The sequence below is a fragment of the Idiotropiscis lumnitzeri genome, chromosome 10 (genome assembly GCF_059441095.1).
Source record: "Idiotropiscis lumnitzeri isolate Australia: NSW breed Sydney's pygmy pipehorse chromosome 10, RoL_Ilum_1.0, whole genome shotgun sequence".
NCBI classification, from domain to species: domain Eukaryota; kingdom Metazoa; phylum Chordata; class Actinopteri; order Syngnathiformes; family Syngnathidae; genus Idiotropiscis; species Idiotropiscis lumnitzeri.
This window is the reverse complement of record NC_142400.1, coordinates 21,067,656-21,089,183: the sequence shown is the minus strand read 5'-3', so window position 1 is coordinate 21,089,183 and position 21,528 is coordinate 21,067,656. Positions and strand designations below refer to the sequence as shown.

The window sequence follows — 21,528 nt, the reverse complement described above, 5'->3', positions numbered from 1 at the left end:
GATATTGCTGGTTCTCGATATTTATAATATTTTTGTTCCTGATTATGTGACTTTGCAGAGGTAGTACTAGGAAATTGAAAAAAAAAAACAAATCTAAAAAAATCAATCCCACTGTCAAGTTGGAATCACAAAATAAATCTCAATGGCACTTTAAGATATCTGAAATTGTTGATTCAAAATGGATAAACATGCACTTCATACATATAGAATATAAAATATGAGGGTGGGCTGAAAGAAAGCAGTTTTTCCAACTGTACTCGCTCGAGTGCAGTTCCTCGTGATGTTAAGAAAAAGTTGCCCAGATATCTGTCTTTGTACTATTTCCTGAACTCCACAGAATTTAAGAAACTATCGGAGCAAAATTTGGATCACTTGTTGAGTCTTGATTTGACATCTTCTTCTTGAATTAAAAAAACAAACACGCATTGAGTACATTTAGTTAAGGGTTTAATACCTCGTACTTTGCATCTATTTGGCGACTAATTCCAACAATTACACTAACACAGTGCTTGTTCTACTTTACATTACCAGCAATAGAGCACCTCCCTCTTTGTGCTATTTTTGTCGAGGTTCGGTGAACCGAGTGTGAGGGAAGGAGGACCCAAGAGCGACAGAGATGGTAGGAACAGGGTTTATTGGAGACAGAGGCGGCGCGGCGGGCCGAGCCAGGAGCGCGGCTGCGGGAGCGTGGGTGATCGGGCAGGCGTCGGAGCGGCGAGCACCGGGAGTCGCTGGTGGGCTGGCGGAGGCGCGGCGGGCGCGGCGCGGAAGAGGCGGGTGCGCGGCGTGTCGAGGGGAGCGCTGGCGGGACGAACGCCGGACAGGAACTCGGGATCGGGTGCGGGAAGCTCGGGTCCGGACAGGCTCGGGTCGGCTGGAAGGAGGACAAGAAAGCACGGAGGTCAGACAGGCACGGGGGAACACAGGATCAGGCGAACGAGCAGCGTGTCGGGACATGGGCCAGTACCACGGGAGTTGACGAGATAATCCGGCGTCTGGCTCCTGGCGCGGCTGGATCTTATGCTGGTCATGATTGCTGCTGACGAGCCGCAGGTGCGCAGGAGCCGACGCCCACTTTCTCCGGAGGAGTGCTTGGCTGGGAAAGGTCGCGAACCTGCAAGTAATCAGAACCGCCAGGCCCTCCTCCTCAACCCGAACCGTCACAGTACCCCCCCCCCTAACGGACGCCTCCTGGCGTCCTACCCGGTTTGTCCGGGTGCAGGGCGTAGAACTCCCTGATGGGGGAGTCGTTCAGGAAGAGCTTGCGAGGGATCCACGAGCGCTCCTCCGGACCGTAACCTTCCCAATCCACCAGGTATTGAAAACCCCTACCTCGGCGCCGCACATCCAACACCTTGGATACGGTGATTGCCGGGTGGTCGTCGATGATCAGGGGGGGTGGAGGGGCGACGGTCGGAGGGCTCAGAGGGCTGGAGGAAACAGGCTTGAGAAGGGAGACGTGAAAGGTAGGATGGATTTTGAGGGAGTCGGGGAGCTTGAGCCGGACGGAGCACGGGTTAATTACTTTCACGATCGGGAAGGGACCGATGAACCGGGGAGCCAGCTTACGTGAATCAGTCTGTAGGGGGAGGTCGTGTGACGAGAGCCACACCATCTGTCCGGGCTTGTAGTCCGGAGCTGGGGACCGGTGGCGGTCGGCCAGGCGCTTGTTTTTCTGTGCCGTACGAGTGAGGGAGGCCTTCACCTCGGCCCAGACTCCTCGGATCCGGCGGAGGTGCTCCTCGACGGAGGGGACGGCCACGGCATGCTCCTGGTCACTAAACAGAGGGGGCTGGTAACCGAAACAGGCCATAAAAGGTGACATACCTGTTGCAGCGGAGGAGAGGGAGTTGTGAGCGTATTCGATCCAGGGCAGGGCCTCGCTCCATGAGACCGGGTTGCGGGCCACCACGCACCGAAGTGCGGCTTCGAGGTCCTGGTTGGCCCGCTCGGTCTGGCCGTTGGTCTGCGGGTGGTAGCCGGAGGATAGGCTGGCGGTGGCCCCCACTGCCTTGCAGAACTCTCTCCAGACCTGCGAGGAGAACTGGGGGCCTCGGTCGGACACGATGTCCACCGGAATTCCATGGGGTCGGACGACGTGTTGGGTGAGGAGTTTAGCTGTCTCCAGGGCGGTGGGCAGCTTGGGAAGGGGGACGTAGTGGACGCACTTGGAGAAGCGGTCGATGAGGGTTAAGATGACGGTGTGCCCATTGGAGGGAGGAAGACCGGTGACGAAATCCAGGGCGATGTGGGACCAGGGGCGGCTCGGGATGGGCAGGGGATGGAGGAGGCCGGCCGGGACCGAGTGGGAGGCCTTACCGCGGGCACAAACGGAGCAGGCCAACACGAACTCGCGGGTGTCCTTTGCCATGCGGGGCCACCAGAAGCGCTGTTGGAGGAAGCGGAGGGTGCGCGCCACGCCCGGATGGCAAGTAAGCGAGGATGAGTGCCCCCATTGGAGAACCTGGGACCGCGCGGCCTCGGGCACGAACAAGCGGTCGGAGGGGCCTGGCCGGGGGTCCGGTTGTTCCTGCTGGGCCTCTCGGACGATCCGCTCGACCTCCCAGGTGGCCGCCCCCAGGAGGCAGGAGGAGGGTAGGATGGGTTCGGGCGTATCCTGGCTGGCGGGAGATGAGAACAGGCGGGAGAGGGCATCAGCCTTACCGTTGTTGGAGCCGCGTCGGAAGGAGAGGGTGAAGTTGAATCGACTCAGGAACAGGTTCCAGCGAGCCTGGCGAGGGTTCAGCCTCTTGGCGGACTGCAGGTAGGCCAGGTTTTTGTGGTCGGTCCACACCAGGAAGGGGGTCGGGGTGCCCTCGAGCCAATGTCGCCATTCTTGGAGGGCCCACACCACCGCCAGCAGTTCCCGGTTCCCGACATCGTATTTTTTTTCCGCCGGCGACAGGCGCCTGGAAAAAAAGGCACAGGGGTGGATTCTCTGGGTTACGGGGTCCCGCTGGGAGAGGACGGCTCCCGCCCCGGTGTCGGAGGCGTCCACCTCGACGACGAATTGTTGCGAGGGGTCGGGGTGCTTGAGCACCGGGGCGCTGGTGAAGGCCTCTTTGAGGTGGGCAAAGGCTTGGGAAGCCGCCGGGGTCCACTGGAACGGGGTGGCTGTGGAGGTGAGCGCGGTGAGAGGACTGGCTACCTTACTGTAGTCCCGGATGAAGCGGCGGTAGAAGTTGGCGAACCCTAAGAAGCGCTGAAGCTCCTTACGAGTCGCGGGCGTGGGCCACTCCACCACGGCCTGGATCTTGGCGGGGTCCGGCTGAAGTTGCCCCCGGGCGATGATGTAGCCCAGGAAGGGCACTGAAGAGACGTGGAACACGCATTTTTCGGGCTTGACGAAGAGGCGGTTCTCCAGGAGGCGCTGGAGAACCAGCCGGACATGTCGGCGGTGATCTGGGAGAGAGCGGGAGAAGATGAGAATGTCATCGAGGTAGATAAATACGAACCGGTTCAGCATGTCACGAAATATGTCCATCATCAGGGCCTGGAAGACGGCGGGGGCGTTGGTGAGGCCGAAGGGCATCACCAGGTACTCGAAGTGCCCCAGGGGGGTGTTGAACGCCGTCTTCCACTCGTCCCCCTCTCGGGTGCGGACCAGGTGGTACGCGTTTCGGAGGTCCAACTTGGAGAAAACCTGGGCCTCGCATAGGGGTTCGAAGGAGGGATCTATGAGGGGGAGCGAAGACTTGTTTTTAACTGTGATTTGGTTCAGGGGCTTGAAATCGATGCAGGGACGGAGCGAGGAATCCTTCTTCTTGACAAAAAAGAATCCAGCTCCCAAGGGAGAAGAGTAGGGGCGAATGAGCCCGGCTGCCAGGGACTCACGGATGTAACTCTCCATCGCCTCCTTCTCTGGCCTGGAGATGTTGTACAGGCGGCAGTTGGGTAGGGGAGCCCCCGGGAGAAGGTTGATGGCGCAGTCGTAGGGCCGATGGGGAGGGAGGGTGCGGGCGAGGTCCTTACTGAAGACCTGGGCGAGGTCGTGGTACTCGGGAGGCACGGTGGAGACGTCGGGCCGAGGAGGAGCGGGGGGAGGAGAGGAAGGAGCCGGATCCGCGGAACACAGGCAGTGGGAGTGACAGAACTCGCTCCATCCGGTGAGGGAACACCTCCTCCAGTCAATGGCGGGGTTGTGGGTCTGGAGCCACGGGAATCCCAGGACCAGGGGGACCTGGGGGGAGTGGATGAGGAACAGTCGGATGGATTCCCGGTGGTTGCCCGAAACGATGAGGGTCAGTGGGGTGGTCTGCTGGGAGACCTGGGCAATGAGGTGCCCGTCCAGCGCCACCACCCGCCGGGGGGAGGCGATGGGTTCCATGGAGACCCCGAGTTGGCGTGCTAGGGTTAGGTCCAGGAAGCTTCCGTCGGCCCCCGAGTCGATCAGCGCGGTGACCGGGAGAGGGGCGTGTTGCCCCAGCAAACGCGCGGGGATCGACATCCGGGGGGAAGAGCCAGTGGCGGACACCAGAAGGCCTGGTTGCCGAGAAAGGCGTCGCTGCCGCTCCTGGGCGTCCAGGGTGGTCCTTCCCACTTGCATGGGTTCATCCGGGCCGGCGGAGGGCGGGGCCGGAATCGGAGGGCTGCTTTCGGCGAGGGAGGCCGCAGAGTGAGCGGCTGGCCTGGGCGGCCGCCGGGACCGGTCGTCCTGCCGGTCCCGTAACCGGTGGTCGACCTTGATGGCCAAGACGATCAGCTCTTCGAAGGTCGAGGTTTCGTCGCGCACGGCCAGCTCGTCCTTAAGGGCATCGGTCAGCCCGTTCAGGAAGACCTCGCGGAGAGCCGGTTCGTTCCAGTGGCTCTCGTGAGCCAGGATGCGGAACTCGACCGAGAAGTCCGCTGCCGAGCGGGAGCCTTGTCGGAGGGTGAGCAGTCTTCGGGACGCCTCGCGTCCTTGGACGGGATGGTCAAACACGCGCCGCAGCTCCTGGCAGAACTCCGGGTAGGAGGACATCGCTGGTGACGAAACCTCCCACAACGCTGTAGCCCATTAGGCGGCGCGGCCGCGGAGCAGGTTCGTCATGTACGCTATCTTGGCCCGGTCGGAGGAGTAGCTGTGGGGTTGCAGGTCGAAAACTAGTGACGTGCTGAGGAGGAATTGGCTGAAAGAGCCTAGGTCCCCGGAGGAGGGCTCGGGCGTGGGAACGTGGGGCTCCCGGCTGCCCGCGAAGGACGTCGCGGGAGCAGGAGGGGCCGGGGAAGCGCCGCTAGGGAGGACGGAGAGGGAAGCGAGCGAGCCCACCTGGTTGGAGAGGTGCGTGAGTTGGCGGTGGATTGCCTGGAAGGAGCCCGGGCACTCCTGAAGCATCCTCTCGTGGCGCTCAAGCTGGCTTCCTTGGAGGGCGAGCGCCTCCCCGAGGGAATCCGGGGTCGCTGGGTCTATTGGGTTGGCCGGATTATTCTGTCGCGGTTCGGTGAACCGAGTGTGAGGGAAGGAGGACCCAAGAGCGACAGAGATGGTAGGAACAGGGTTTATGGGAGACAGAGGCGGCGCGGCTGCGGGAGCGTGGGTGATTGGGCAGGCGTCGGAGCGGCGAGCACCGGGAGTCGCTGGTGGGCTGGCGGAGGCGCGGCGGGCGCGGCGCGGAAGAGGCGGGTGCGCGGCGTGTCGAGGGGAGCGCTGGCGGGACGAACGCCGGACAGGAACTCGGGATCGGGTGCGGGAAGCTCGGGTCCGGACAGGCTCGGGTCGGCTGGAAGGAGGACAAGAAAGCACGGAGGTCAGACAGGCACGGGGGAAAACAGGATCAGGCGAACGAGCAGCATGTCGGGACATGGGCCAGTACCACGGGAGTTGACGAGATAATCCGGCGTCTGGCTCCTGGCGCGGCTGGATCTTATGCTGGTCATGATTGCTGCTGACGAGCCGCAGGTGCGCAGGAGCCGACGCCCACTTTCTCCGGAGGAGTGCCTGGCTGGGAAAGGTCGCGAACCTGCAAGTAATCAGAACCGCCAGGCCCTCCTCCCAAACCCGAACCGTCACAATTTTAGTATTACACTTTTTTAAACAATTTTTCAAACATCATTAAGTGCATAAAAGGCTAAGATCCAAAGCAAAACAAATGTATGCAGGTACTGCAATTCAAAGGAGAGTTTAGCCTTCTCCCAGTAACAATTGATACTCATCTTTAAGTGTTCCAAATATGTTGTAATGTTATGGTGCCAAACATCAAGTCGCAGGTGGGCAGAACCAGAAGTGACACTTGTTTCATTTTACTCCTCTGACAAGATTACACAAGATTCAAAATTCAAGCTCAAACACAATATTTTAGTTGCATCAGGGCGTTATTGGGCTAAAAAGGTTTCTGCTCATTTAGTGCTCAATTCTTTGATTGCAACTTCTCATGACCATTTCACAATTAGGGGATAGTGGAATGCAAAATTACCGTCTAGATTTGTTTAAACAATATTGTATTCTCTTTTTCTTCATGCGAACAAAACATACTACATGGATATAGAACTGGAACTGGAGGGCCACGGTTCAAGTCTCACAGCATACAAAAAGAAGCAAACAAACAAAAAAATGTTTTAGTGAAATGCTAGTCAGCTTCCTGGCAATGCTTTCCATGAACAAAGCACCAAGCCCCAGAAATTCGGCTCTATTTGTGTGGCTCTTCCACTCGGATGTCACTCTTTACGGTTGGAGTGGGAGGAAAATGTACAGTGAACGTTTTGGAATTATTTACATTCCTACATAAATTGGTAAAAAAATCTCGTCTGATCATCTAAATCACACGAATAAACAGAGCATGCTTAAACTATATAACACCACTATAACATGTAAATATTGAAGAACAGGGAGGAAAAAGTAAATGAGCCTAGGCTAAAGATTCTCCAAGCGCTATCAGAGTCAGTTGTGAAAGAGAGAGAGAGAGAGAGAGAGAGAGAGAGAGAGAGAGAGAGAGCAGCTCCTCTCATTCCCTTCAAAATCGGGGCAGTTGAAGAACACACAGTGCTTGATATTCTGGAAAAAGAAATGCATGAGATTGGAGCACACAAAAGTGTTTTTACAGGTAAAATGCAAGATCACCCCTTGCCGGATGATGTAGTTGACCATGCATGTGATGCAGGCAATTTGAGATCGCCTTGCACCTTCAATAATGCATCCGTGTGTGACACACTAACACCCTCCCACCCGTTACTGTGCCACACCTAAATATTCTTAACATGATAATGATAATAATTCATTCAATGAATTGATTTCCACAATGAGCCAGAGGGATTGTCCTACATCCACCACACACATTTGCGAAGCACCGAATTTGTTCACCTGCATATTGATCAAATCCCCCAAAATCTTGAAACACGGTATACCACCGGTGCCACCAATGAGACCTACTGTTAGTGCATCGAAAATCGAATCTACTTTTTGTCACTAAATTGGCAGAAACGCCGGGGGCGAGCCAGCGCTGTTAGCCGGAGCACCCAGGAGATGCAACATAGTTCCAAACACTGTAAACTAGACTTGCCCTTGCACAAAAATGATTAGGTCATTGTTTTTACACCGAGCACATGGGTGTCTGTCTACAAAAATAGGCCCCCCCATTGAAGAAGAAAAAATGGCACAACATCCCATCATCTAAACCTGATCTCTGCTATGAAGCATGGAAGAGGGAGCATGATGGTATAGATGTGCTTTGATGCCTAGAAAACTTGGTATCAACAATGGAAAATTATTTCAAAAGTTTATCACGTTATTCTGCTTTTGCCCAACGGTTGAAGCTTGAACTACGATGGGTGTTGCACAAGACAATGATCCAAAGCCAAAAGCGAATACATAAAAATGGCTTCAGAAGAAGAAAATGTGTGATCCAGACTGGCACAGTCAAAATCCTGACCTCAAGCCAATTGAGATGCTGTGGCAGGACCTCAAGAGAGATATTCAGACCAGATATCCCAAAAATATTGCTGAACTGGGACAATTTGTAAAAGAAATGGCCCAAAATTAAACTTATTCATTGTGCACATCGGATCTGCAACGACACGAAAGTTCTTGTTTGCGGTTCTTGCTGCCAATCGAGATTCAACCAGTAAGAAAATCCAAGGGTTCACTCACATTTTGCTCACTGTCCAGTGAATGTTAAATATGATATATAAAAATATGTAACATAAAATGTTTGTGCTATTCGTTTAAACAGGGGCGGCACGATGGACGACTAGTTAGCAGGATAGCCTTACAGTGCAGAAGTGTAGTGTTCCTGCGTAGAGTTTGCATGTTCTCCACAAGCCTGTGTGGGTTTTCTCCGGGTACTCCGCAGTGTTGTTTTCGTCAACGATGACGATGACGGAAATATTTCGTTAACGCCCCTTTTTTTCATGATGACAACGAGACGAAAACATGACGTGGCGTACATTAAATTTTCGTTGACGAGACGGGACGAAATTGTTAGCATGTGGTTCGTCAGACGCTCAAAATTTAAGACATCCCTTCCCTTCTGTCTTTCAAAACAAGCGCAACCTATCTTTCGTTTGGGCACGCCCACCACCAGCACAGCACGCAAGGGCGCATGCGCCGCGCACGCACTGTCACACATACTGGTGTCGCACGAACACGTCTTCGGTCATTCGTCTCGGCTCGCACACACTGACATGCGTTCCTTTGACGGACCATGGCGACTGTGACACTCACAAGGCTACTTCGCTCTGATAACCGCAGGCTTGGTACAAGTAAACAAGTCATATGTTTGATAGAGTTTGTACTTGTACTACTGTACTGTAGAACAAGTCCTCGCTCCCTCCCACGGCACGGGTCCACGTCCAAGGGAAGGTCCTCCCCAGGTTAGTCATCGTCTGGATAGTTGATTCCCGTCTGGTCCCCAAGACTGGCACGCCAAGGTTGGCCTTCTCCGGCGGGCAGTCTCTCCGTCTCTCTCCCCACTGGCATTCCTCTGTAATCTTGTCGGTGTGCATGTATATGCAGGTATACGTGTATGTGCGTGTGTATGTGCAGGTGTAATTATGTGTCTATGTATGTGCAAGTGTGTATGTACGTGTACTCCGATCTCCAATTATGTCTTTCGGAATGTGTTCTTTGCGATAGCGTCTGTGTGAGTCCTCCAGTGCCCAATTTGGTATGTTTGCATCTCTACAGCCAATGTGGAGAATGTACTTCGTCGTATTTGTCCATGAAGTGCTGTGAATGTGAGGGCAGCTCATGGAAATGCTATGTGTGCAAATTTGTTCTCACTACTGAGAATTTCAATAAAGTTCACACATTTAAACTAATTACTATAAATGTAGCATATGAGAATAATATAATAAATCATGAAACATCATGACTACAATCCCAGTCAATCCTATCTATGCACAGTACTTCTTCTTTCATTTGATAAATGCTTTTTGTTTCTTCAATGTTTAACATATTCAGTAAATATAAACCTGCTAAATTAAATAATTGACCTTCTGTCCTGTAAGTGTTTAAAATAATGCCAGCAATCCTAATACAATCCTTCACTACTACAAGTCAATGTTGTGAAAACGTTTTTATTTTATGTTGCTTTAAGTGAAATAAAGCCAGTTACCAAATAAAACGTTTTGTTTCTTGGCTTATTTTGGAGCAATCAACATTGATTCCACTGTTACGTTATCTGTTTGTAATGCATAATCCGTAATAGTCCAACAGAAAGTCTTTGCTATTGAGTGGAAACCTTGTATGGCTATTTTTAACTAAAAAAGACTAAAACCTTTTTTAGTTTGGGTCTAATAAATTTACAAAAACTAGACAAACCTTTTTTTTGTGTGTGTTTCCGTTGACTAAAACCAACTAAAACCTTTTTGAGTTTTCGTCGACTAAAACCCACTAAAACCATTTTGAGTTTTCGTCTACTAAAACTAGACTAAAACTATCACAAATAGGAATGACAAAATTTGACGAAAACTAACAAGCATTTTCGTCCAAATGACTAAGACTTAGACTAAATCTAAAATGCCCGCCAAAAACAACACTGGTACTCCGGTTTTCTCCCACATTCCAAAGACATGCATGGTAGGTTGACTGAACACTCTAAAATTTACCCTATTTATGAATATGAGCGCGGATGGTTGTTTGTCATTGTGTGCCCTGCGATTGGCTGGCAACCAGTTCAGGGTGTACCTTGCCTACTGCCCGAAGACAGCTGGGATTGGCCCCAGCAGCCCCGCTAACTTTGTGAGGATAAGCGGCTTAGATAATGGATGGATGGATGGATAGTTTAAACAGCCTCTATTTATTCTTGTGATTTAGATGTCCTCCCCGTGTCTGCCTGGGTTTCCTCCCACATTCCAAAAACATGCATGGCAGGTTGATTGGACACTCTAAATTGCCCCTAGGTATGAGTGTGACTGCGTATGGTTGTTCGTCTCTGTGTGCCCTGCAATAGGCTGGCAACCAGTTCAGGGTGTACCCCGCCTACTGCCTGAAGATAGCTGTGATGATGGGCTCCAGCACATAAGCTCAGGGAGAACATCAGAACTGTAACTATTCACCATAATTAATACATAAAAAAATAATCAAAGTGCATGCGTGTATTTAAAGGTACTCTTTGTGAAAATGGTTTTGAAAACAAATAAGACAAACATTATTTTCCATTTTTGTACAACATTGTAGTCACCCAACCTGTTACACAATTTAAATGTAAAATATAATAAGGCAAACACATTTATAAGCATGGATGTTTAAAGTAACATTGCTAGCATTTAGCAAATGGAGGTGAAATGGCAGGAAAGCGTATGTTAAAGGTCACGCGATATGTTTCCCGTATCATTGCAGTCCACCAATAAGTGCTGCCCGCCCAGCGATGACGTAATGTCATGAATATGCAAATTGGTGGCTGGTGGTTGGGAGGCTCTGGAATCGGCATCCCCTCTGCCATCATCATCACTGAGCTTCAGCATCCGACTAAAAGGTAAGAAAAGAACATTAGCTGATCTTTTTGTCCTCCAATTTGATCAAATGGGTGACAATAAGGGTGTGACCATTACAAAAGGGTACATTTGACTGCATGTGGACGACAGCTTTACACTTATTGTTGCTTTTAACAATGGCTCACCGAAAAGACATTGCAGGATCAAACTACTACACTGGTTTTACTTGTTCGGAAGAAGCAAGATATTTTATTGAAATTGTAGTTGGGAAATAGGCAAGTTTACATGGCCAAACGGGTCATAATAAAATGTTTGAACTAGGCAAATGAAGTAAAGTATCGTATGCACTTGAGTAAGAGTGAGTCATCGTACATGTTGGGAAAGAGGAGCTGATGGCTGACATCGCTTGGTGTACATATACAGGAGCTCGGCTCATTTTTATTTTAGTCATAATGATAAAATCGCCATTTGACTCAGAGTAAACCCAGCATTAATAGCCTTTGACTTTGTCTGGTTTTTGTTTCCTTTTGTGCACACCCTCTAACCCCACCTCCGACGCATGCATGGGGTCTAATTGGATGAGCTGCACCTGATCCCACATACACCTCATCAAACTGAGACTAAATGGCCAGTCAGTTGTCTTGGGCGTCATCTAAAACTCCGAGTTTGTCTGCATGGGCCGTGTTCAAGAGTCAAAAGCGGAGCTTACCTATGCATTCGGTGTGAAGCTGAAGGGTGGTGTTATGCTACAACTACAGGGTTAAGGCATGGATGTTGTCGAGGATGAGCTGAGCCTCTGACACCATGATGCAGCCATCATCGTCCACCGACTCGCCGAAGCAGGCGGACAATAGCAGCCGGAAGCAGCAGCGCTCCTCCTCCCCCGCCGGGCCGAAAGACGCCGGACCCAAAGCGACGCAAAAAGGGAGTAACCTGTCAAAGCATCTCGCCTCAAAGCAAGCGGTGGGCGCAGGCGGAGGGCGAAACAGCCGAGGTCATTCTCCAGTCTCATCGGGCAGGGAGCGGCAGGCCGGGGGCGCTCCCGTATCTAAAGGCGCGGCCGCTGTTCAGGTCGCCGGTGCTGAAAGCCCCACGTTAAGCTGGGCTGCGCCAGACAGAGGCGTCACCCAGACATCCGACGACTCTCCGCGCCTGGGCCCCGATGCCTCCTCCCCATGCAGAGCCGATCCGAACAGAGTGGTGTCGGACCAGCCCTGCTCATCCAAATCCCCCAAATTGAGGAGTAAAAACCAGAAAGGAGGGGACGCCTCTGCGACGAGTAAGAAAAGCTCCAAAAGCACAGTCGGCTGTGGACCCGGCTTCTGGAAGGAGGGGTGCTTACAATCCGAGCTTATTCAGTTCCACCTGAATAAAAGCTTGGGGAAGAAAAGAACAAAGATGCAGGCAAAACCACCATCTCCCCCATCCTTGGAGCTGTCCCCTGAGCCTGAGCCTGAGCCCCCACAACTACCACCCCCCCAGCAGGACCAGACACTACTGGAAGAGGTGGAACGGCTTGAGGATGAAAATGATGATCTTAAGGTAAATTCTACACCTATCTTACAATTCATGCATGAAGTGACAGTGTCCCACCTGTTGTATTTCCTTGCTCCATTGTAAGTGCTGCTGGGCCATGCAATTTGGTACATGCGCCTAAAGTGGAGACTTAGCTGACTTAATGTACCCCTCATCAGAGGTGGGCAATTACCAAATTTTGCCAGTCTGTCATTCGTCAGTGACCTGGGCAGCCATCCATCATCGGATGTCATTTTTTTTTCAAGCTGAATGAAATTGTAATTGACAAGCCTGTCTGTCTGTTGCTTCCATCATCAATTCTGTCACTTAAAAAAAAAGAACCATTAAATGAAAAACCCATCCATCCATTTATTATCTGAACCAATTTGATTAAAATGGTAAATGGAGTACTACAGTACATCATACAGTTTCTGCTCAAAAATCTTTACACACAGAATTGTTAAGTGGAAGCCTCAACTTTAGTTTTACTAAAACAACACGATACAACTTTATTTATATAGCACAATTCATTACATGCATTATGGGCCTCGCTGCAAGGACAATCGCAAACAATAATGCTTTTATTTGCGATGTGAACAGTGTACATTTTTTTATTTTATTTGCAAAACCCGCAGAAACTGGAGGTGTGTGGTGTTAGAACTCTCCCACATAAACTGACTGAAGTGATGTGTCATCAGGCATTGCATGACATGATGACATCGAGCCATGATCAAAACATTACAATATTTATTGATTGGTTGATCATATATACACATTTACATGATGGAAATAAAAATTGGAAGAAAGAAAGAAAAATCATCAATAGATGTCATAATTCAACGCAGTTTACAAGGATTTATGTTTCAAAGGGAGTAGGATGAAGTACAATAACGCATCAAGTCCTATCGCTTGTTCTCTATATATTTCTCATACAAATTGTGACACTAATTATTTACATTACATTATTACACACATGGCATTTCAATGAAAAACCTTTCCACTAAATAGTTTTTCATTGTTTTTATTGAAGAAGTTCTTCATTGCATGCATATGCTGACTCTAAACTTGTGAGAGGTGCCTTTCTATGCTTGCATGTATACGCAGTGGAGTTTAACGCTCTCGTGATTATGACATACTTGTTGTGGTGCATGGAAGCAATAAATGAAAAGTGGGAAAGGTTTCCATTGAATATAGTATAAGTTACATTGGGCAGCATGACTGCTTCTTTAACCAGGGCACATTAGATTGACATTGCAGCACAGAGAAGGTGAAATCTGATTGGACAAAATATCTGACATCCACACACACATGCAAATACTAAAAAAGCAGTGCAGCTAAAGGAAAATAACTGACTGTTATGGAAAAAAAAATCACATTTCTTGTACCAAATATTAGAATGGAAGTTGTAACGTTCAGTAGGCCGGTGTTTCTGATTGTGTTTATGTCAGCAGAGAAGGCCTTACTGCCTGATTGGCTATACCACTATAAATAACACATTGGTGATACATAAGAAATGTTCTTTATATAGAGCAGGGCTCTTAAGTTTCGGTCCTCAAGTGTCGCTTTCCGGCGTGTTTCCCATCTCTCCCCGCTGCAACACACGTGATTCAAATGATCAGGATTGTTATCAGGCTCCTGCCGAGCTTTCTGATGAAGTGATCATTGGAATCAGGTGTGTTGCAGCAGGGAGAAATGGGAAGCCATACTGGAAAGCGGCCCCCGACAATCGGCAATTGCGACCCCTGATATTGAGCCTATTTAATCAGATTTTGCCGCCTAGCTATATGTTCCATTGTTTCCCAGATTGAAATTGAGGAGATGCGAGCAGAGATGGATGAGATGCGGGACACCTTCTATGAGGAAGACACCTGCCAGCTGCATGACATGCGCAGAGAGTTGGAGAGAGCAAACAAGAATTGCAGAATACTCCAATATCGGCTGAAGAAGGCTGAGAGAAAAAGGATCCGCTTCACAGAGAGTGGCCAAGTGGATGGAGAAATGCTCAGAAGCCTTGAGCAAGACCTGAAGGTGACTTTAACAAGCACTTCAATTGTCAATCTTTTACGTAGGTTCCATGCAGTTCATTGATTGTATGTGCATTCTCGAACCAGGTGGCAAAGGATGTGTCTGTGCGTTTGCACCATGAGCTGGAAAATGTGGAGGAGAAGAGGACAAGGACTGAGGAAGAGAATGAGAAGTTAAGGCAGGAACTGATAGAAGTGGAAGTCACCAAACAAGCTCTTCAGAATGAGCTAGAGAAAGCTAAAGAGGTGAGGAGACAAAAAATAACCTGTCTTCATTGAGGTGAATACAAATAATGAAAAGTGCACACAGAATGCTAGTCTTATTTACTTATCACTCTATACATATGTTTTCATTAAATGCACCGTACATATATGAGGTTAATGTTGCTCATTTACTCTATTTATACAATCACAATGCCTGTGCAGCCCAGCACATTATGGATGAACAATAGCGATGATAAATGAGAATGAGACAAATTATATAAATTGTTTTCATGTATATTAAATCTATTTCCTCCAAGTGATAGAAACAGCTACTGGCAGCTGAAGCATCATCAACAGCAGATGATAATGATGATGTGAATGCTTTTTTTCCCTTCAGCTTTCCCTGAAAAGAAAAGGAAGCAAGGATCTCCAGAAAGAGAAGAAGGCTCAGCAGACCCCAACTGAGGTGAGACAGTCGGTTTTGGCAATGTGCTACTATTTACATTGGCATCTGTTGGTTAAAAGATTTTGTACATGCGTATAATAGATTTAATCACTTGTATTGCTCATAACATAATGCACAGCCAACCCTTTGCCAAGTTTCGTTTCTCTTTTCGATACTAGTATGATGACCATATTTCGATTTCCAAAAAATAGGACACTCGGCCCAGTCTCAAGATACTGAAATGATACTCAAAGATGCCAAACATTATAACTCTAATATAATTAAAGAAACACAGCACAATATTAGATGTTGCATATTGCAATATTGACATTCTTGCTATATTTAACGTACGTTAAGTAATATTTAGTACAGGGGTGGGCACATTTTTTGATTGGCGGGCCACAATGGGTTCTAAAATTTGACAGAGGGGCCGGACCAGGAGCAGATGGATGGAGTGTTTTGGTCACCTCACCTCATCGGAGAAAAAAAATACATTTAATTTTAAATGAAAGTGAACAAAAGCATTAAAATAATTATTATAAACACAGCCTTTTTTTTTTTTTGCAAGATTTTCTCCATTATTCCAGCAGACGAAAAGGTAGCTGTTTGAAAAACCACAGTATTTCGAAAATAAAACATTAACAAGGTTTATTCATTTAATTTTTTTCACGTTCGGCAGGCCGGATTAAAACGTTTAACGGGCCGCATGTGGCCCCCGGGCCGTAGTTTGCCCACGCCTGATTTAGTATCTAATGAAGGAAATATTATTTTTTCAAGTGCAAAAAATGAATGTATTATTCTTAAATTCTTGATTAGTAATGCCCCCTAGAAACTTCACCTATTGGTGACAAGCATTCAAAGTTGCATCTGGGTGCGACATGGCTCCGTTGTGAACGTTGTCTTCTCCCAACCCAGAGATTGTTGGTTCAAATCCCAGCCTTTGAGTAAGATACTGAACCCTGGGATGCTCCTGATGATTTGTCATCAGTAGGTCAATAGGGAGTTGCATTGAGTGCCTTGTTGTGAAAAAGCACTAGACCATTCCCTTTTCTATCTGATTGGTCATGTTAGCATACAAATTTGAATTTATTGGACATCTTTGGCATTCTGCACTGTGCGTGCCATTATCACCATGACAATATATTATGCATCCCTAATTTAAACCATACCTTCTCTTTATGGGTATAGAAATTAAATAACTAAATAATAGTATCACTCCTTTGAAGTCTTACTTAAATATGTTCTAAATAATGGCTCTTCTGTAGACAATCCAACTTTAACGAAACATTTCTTACTACCTTTTTAATGTAATAATATAAATAAAAGTCAGTAGTCTCATAAAGATATTAATTTAACAAAGAAAAAAAATATCAATTCAGTCTTTAGTTTTCTTCCTCATAATTGATTTATTCTCTCTCCTGTGTTCGTGGAGCTAACAATTAAGGAACTTGGTCAAATTTGCTGATGCTCTCCTCGTACAGTTTTTTTTATGTTTTGTGTCCATAAGAGCTTTGAGATCTCCTACTGGCACCATTATTAGACATTTAAAAATGTACATGCACGCTTTGCACTCTGTGTTGTCACTGTCCTCAGCTTCAAACCGTAATCCGTCCAGTGACATCAATCACAGCGGAGAAACACAGACGAATGAAAGGGATGTCGAATTGCATTGCTTGCTTATTCAACTGGGGCTTCATTCCATCCCATTTGAGTAGCAAACAGATTTCTAGGCACTCAAGCTTGTAAAAAAACAAAACAACCCCCCCCCCCCAAAAAAGCACTCAACCTCTCATTTGTTCCGCAAAACGTCACTCAAATTAAACTAATGCTAATTGTTCCGGTGAAAAAGAATTAAAGACATTTTCATGAATTTATAAACCACCCCCAGATCACCGAACAGGGTGTAAAAAAATAAATAAGTGGACATGACCAAGCAAAAGATGATGTTTGGTCACCCTAGTTTCTGGTTCCATAGTTGAAAAAAAAAAATTAAAGAGAAGGAAAAATCTATTTTACTAAGCAGAAGTAAAAGAAGAAAGATGCTTGATTTTTGCTGCAGATTTTTTTTCTCTGAAAATGTTATTGACCCTCAAGCAGTGCAATAGCAGCAGTCAACTTCTAGACGGTTCCACTGTAACAACAGCAGATAGGCAATATTAGTGACCTCCTAGCACACATAAAGTATGTATCCGCAAAGAGCATTGCAATATGGGCTAAAACAACAAAACCCCAAATATTTTTCTTTCCACGTACAGTAAATCACTAAAGGTAATGATCTCCCTCCGAATCATAGGAAGAAAATGACGATCTGAAGTGCCAGCTGGCCTTCATCAAAGAGGAGGCTGTCTTAATGAGAAAAAAGATGGCAAAGATAGACAAGGAGAAGGACCGCCTGGAGCAGGAGCTGCAGAAGTATCGCTCCTTCTACGGAGATGTGGACAGCCCACTGCCCAAAGGTGAAGCTGGGGGTCCACCCACCACACGGGAATCTGAGCTGAAGCTCCGTTTGCGCCTCGTTGAGGAAGAAGCCAACATCCTGGGGAGGAAGATTGTCGAGTTGGAAGTGGAAAACAGGGGACTTAAGGCTGAGCTGGATGACATGAGGGAGGACAGGTGACGAATCATCATATAATCATTAAATTGTCTACAGCAATGATGGATGAACTTTTGTGCTCAAGGACAAAATTGGATTTTCCAAATGCACAAAAGAGCCAGGTCCTTCATAGATGAGACACAAAAAACATGATTATCAAATGTGTTTAGAAAACATTATACTTTCAAATTTGCGGTTTGTTCCCACATTCCCTAAAACATCCATGTAAGATCAATTGTGGACTCTAAATTACTCATAGGTCTGAAGGTGAGTTTGATTGGTTGTCTAGATTTGCCCTGCAATTTGCTGGCACCTCTAGCCCAAAGTAAGCTGCGATAAGTTCCTGGACACCTGTGGCCCGTGTGAGAATAAGTAATATATGTAGAATTGTGTACTCACTGGGCCATACTTAGCCCATCCCTGGTGTAATACTTGATTGGGACTGTATGTGGACACATGCCAATGCTCATTGTCCTCTCCTAGTCTGGCGGCTGCAGGGGTGGATGGCGAAGGCCGTGGAGGTCAGCAGTGCCGAGAGCAGGGTGAGGCGCTGTCTGAGCTGAGGCAGCAGCTGCAGCTGGTGGAGGATGAAGCAGAACTCCTGCGCAGGAATTTAGCAGATGTAGAAGAGGAAAACAAAAAGGTAATTGATCAGTGGCTTTCCATAAAAAGAATAAATCGGACCAAAGCATGCAGGTCGTCCATCTTTAAATGTGTAATATTTTTTTCTGTTTTGTGATTAGGTGACAAATGAGCTGAACAAACTCAAGTACAAAGCTGGATCCCATGAAGCTGGCTCTAGACACGGAGGTTTGTTTTTTTTTTTTTCAGTCATTCGTAAGACAACAAGCAGCTGTAGAGCAGAACAATGACCGTAAACGAGTCTCTGAGGAAAAATGTGTTTCATAATGCCTCCAGGTGGAACAAATTAAAGTTTCATTTGTAGAGCTGTCCCACTTTTCACTGTTGGCTTGTTTGAAAATCCCAGGAGCAACTGACCCTGCTAAAATGGACGCCCTCCAGGAGGAACTTAAGGCGGCCCGTCTGCAGATCAATGAACTGAGCGGCAAAGTGATGCAGCTTCAATATGAGAACCGCGTGTTGCTGTCTAATATGCAGCGTTATGACCTGGCTTCACACCTGGGCATACGAAGCAGCCCAAGAGACAGTGATGCCGAGAGCGATGGAGGGCGGGACGATGACACCCCCTCGACCTCAGCCTCATCACCTCGCCTCCTGCCACCTCACCGTAAACGGGAGGGCCCCATTGGAGGCGAGAGTGACTCGGATGAGGTGAGGAACATCCGTTGCCTTACCCCAACACGCGCCCTCTACTCACCTGTGGAGAGCCGTTTTTTATCCAGAAGCCTGAAGGACCGGCAGCAGATGATAGACATCCGAATCGAGGCCGAAAGGCTGGGCCGGACCATCGACAGGCTCATTGCAGACACTAGCACCATTATTACTGAGGCTCGGGTGTACGTCACCAATGGTGAGCTGTTTGCTAGGCTTGATGATGAAGACGAAGGTGGCAGGTATGTATGAGGTGCATTAGGTCATACACTTTGCCATGCCTTAGACTGCAAATAAGGAACACGAATCTCTTGCGTTGCAGGATCCGAGAACATGAGTTGCTATATCGTATCAATGCACAGATGAAAGCCTTCAGAAAAGATCTGCAGGGCTTCATTGACCGGTTAGATGTTCCTAAACAAGATGATAAACAACCGGAGGAACCTCTATCTGTAAGCATGATTCAGTACACAAGTAGTGTGCAAAAGTCGCTATCATTAGATTCATGATTAGTCAGCATCTTTTAGATCATTGAAGTGTCTATATGGCACATTGTCCTGGACAAACAATCACTGCTATTGCAACACATATTGATTACAGTTTTAATATGTTAAAATAGTGGCAGTCAACATTTTTTAATCATAGCACTGTACATGGTAGTGGCCATACGCACAGAACTGAAAGTAATCTGTTATCTACTTTTTAAGAGTATGCTAACTTTATGCTAACTACTTGACAATGTTCTCCTTTCTCCCCTTTTTATTCCCCTCATCAAGATGTTTCAGCCCATTATTTTGCTGATTCTCATTCTTGTTCTGTTTTCCTCACTCTCTTATGCCACCATTTTTAAACTTGTGTTTCTTTTTACCCTTTTCTTTGTTTTGTAAGCCTCATAATTGAATGTAGGCTTCATTTTTTGTCTATTTATTTCATGTAGTGCTTAATTTTAATTCTGTTGCATTGCACACAAGGTCACTCAAGGTACAAGACATTATCAATTTAAAAGCACGGCCCAAGCTATCCATCACTTCAAATGCTTTCGACTTCTACAGGAGACCAAACGCCTTGGGGAGATGGTGGAGAACTAGGTAAGTATGACAATTTCACTGGAGGGATAATGATTGCAATGTTATATATATCTGATTAGAAATGTTTTCTGGGTGGTGAAGGGACGCACTACGAGTGGCGTGCTTTATTGCTAATGCTGCCTCGGCTATTTTGTACAAATGTGTTTGATAGGATGGCCGAGTGGTCTAAGGCGCCGCTTTCAGGACCCAGTCTCCCCAGGAGGCCTGGGTTCGAATCTCGAATTTCCCCATTGTGGGACTAATAAAGGGCAAATTATTATTATTATTATTATTATTAATTACCGTGGGTACGGTGGATTGTCACTGGGGTGATATCCTCAAATGCACTGTGTGTAACGTTTTTACCTTTATATCTTGGGAAGATACCTTATCACCAAGTTCTTTATTAATATCAAACAATAGTAGTATATCGTCTGCCACTTAGCAGAATTGCCCAAGTCATTTTTGGCCATATTGCGATCTCTGCAACTTTACAATCCTTCCATTGATGCATCATCCTGCCTTTCTTCCCATGTCCTTGGCCGGTGACAACACTTATTTGGATCCAAAAATATATCTACCCATGTCATCTCTTCGACTTAGACGGGTTTGATGCTCCAAACATATTGGCAGAATAATTGACAAAGATGGCTCCGCTGTCCACAAGTGAAGCATTGGCTGTTCTCTTTGATTTGTTTTCATCTGGTTAGAGTTCGTGTTTCTTAAAGTCTCCCGGACACTAAATATAATTTCAGTTAATTAAATGAAAAATGAATGATGTATTTAAACTTGAAACCACATTTTTTCTTGCAAAACTTGCAAACATTTATGATGTTTCTTAAAGTGATCATTCGGCCGAGCTGGCCCATTATTCGTTCAAAAAGTCTCCATGTATTTTTTGATTAAAAAAAAAACATTAGTTTTCATTTTCTATTTTATGTAATTTGTTTTAGAAAAATCAGTAAATGCCCAACTGTTCTCAAAACGCACCTTTCTATATAGCCACACCTCCCTCTTGGTGGGAGTCAGCAGAAGAACAGGGCACAATATGTCCATTCCGACTTCGTCCATCCATCCATCATCTGGACCACTGGTCCTCACAAGGGTCGCAGGAGGGTGCTGGAGCCTATACCAGCTGTCTTCGGGCAGTAGACAGGGGTACACCCTGAACTGATTGCCAGCCAATCGCAGGGTACACATAGACGAACAACCATCCGTGTTCACACCCGTACCTTGGGGCAATTTAGAGTGTCCAATCAACCTCCCATGCATGTTTTTGGAATGTGGGAGGAAACCGGACAACCCGGAGGAAACCCACGCAGGCAAAGAGAGAACATGCAAACTCCACACAGGAAGGCCGGAGACGGAATTGAACCCACGACCTCCGCACTGTGAGGCCAACGTGATAACCAGTCGCCCACCGTACCCCTCCATTCCAGGGATGGGTACCAAAGATGGTGCTTTATGGGTATGAACTGATTTGGGTCGATACTACCAATCACCGATTCACATGAAATCAAACGGTACCAGGTGTCGGTT

At 47.5% G+C, this 21,528-nt stretch overlaps 1 protein-coding gene and 1 long non-coding RNA gene across 4 annotated transcripts; one reads left to right on the top strand and one right to left on the bottom strand.

Annotated features, from left to right (window-relative positions):
- Window positions 1–5,474: 5,474 nt before the first annotated feature.
- LOC148329640 (uncharacterized) lies at window positions 5,475–6,810 on the bottom strand. The gene is made up of 2 exons (XR_015845703.1): window positions 5,793–6,810; window positions 5,475–5,699 (listed from the first exon to the last, which is right to left on the bottom strand). It is a non-coding gene; the product is annotated as an uncharacterized LOC148329640 (long non-coding RNA).
- Window positions 6,811–10,833: 4,023 nt separating this feature from the next.
- mtcl3 (MTCL family member 3) lies at window positions 10,834–19,856 on the top strand. 3 transcript variants are annotated; one of them, XR_015845622.1, is made up of 11 exons: window positions 10,834–10,889; window positions 11,607–12,390; window positions 14,167–14,391; window positions 14,475–14,633; window positions 14,989–15,057; window positions 17,330–17,649; window positions 18,113–18,272; window positions 18,373–18,439; window positions 18,618–18,922; window positions 18,994–19,164; window positions 19,245–19,374. XR_015845622.1 is itself a non-coding variant. In XM_088307069.1 (11 exons), exons 2-11 carry the CDS (start codon window positions 11,653–11,655, stop codon window positions 19,807–19,809), a joined length of 2,526 nt encoding a protein of 841 aa, XP_088163195.1. In that variant the 5' UTR covers window positions 10,834–10,889; window positions 11,607–11,652; the 3' UTR covers window positions 19,810–19,856. The 3 variants fall into 3 exon arrangements, 2 of the variants coding, with proteins under 2 accessions (XP_088163195.1, XP_088163196.1); XM_088307069.1 differs by adding an exon at window positions 19,699–19,856 and having other exon boundaries at window positions 18,618–19,164; XM_088307070.1 differs by lacking the exon at window positions 10,834–10,889 and adding an exon at window positions 19,699–19,856 and having other exon boundaries at window positions 10,908–12,390; window positions 18,618–19,164.
- The last annotated feature ends 1,672 nt before the right edge of the window (window positions 19,857–21,528 follow it).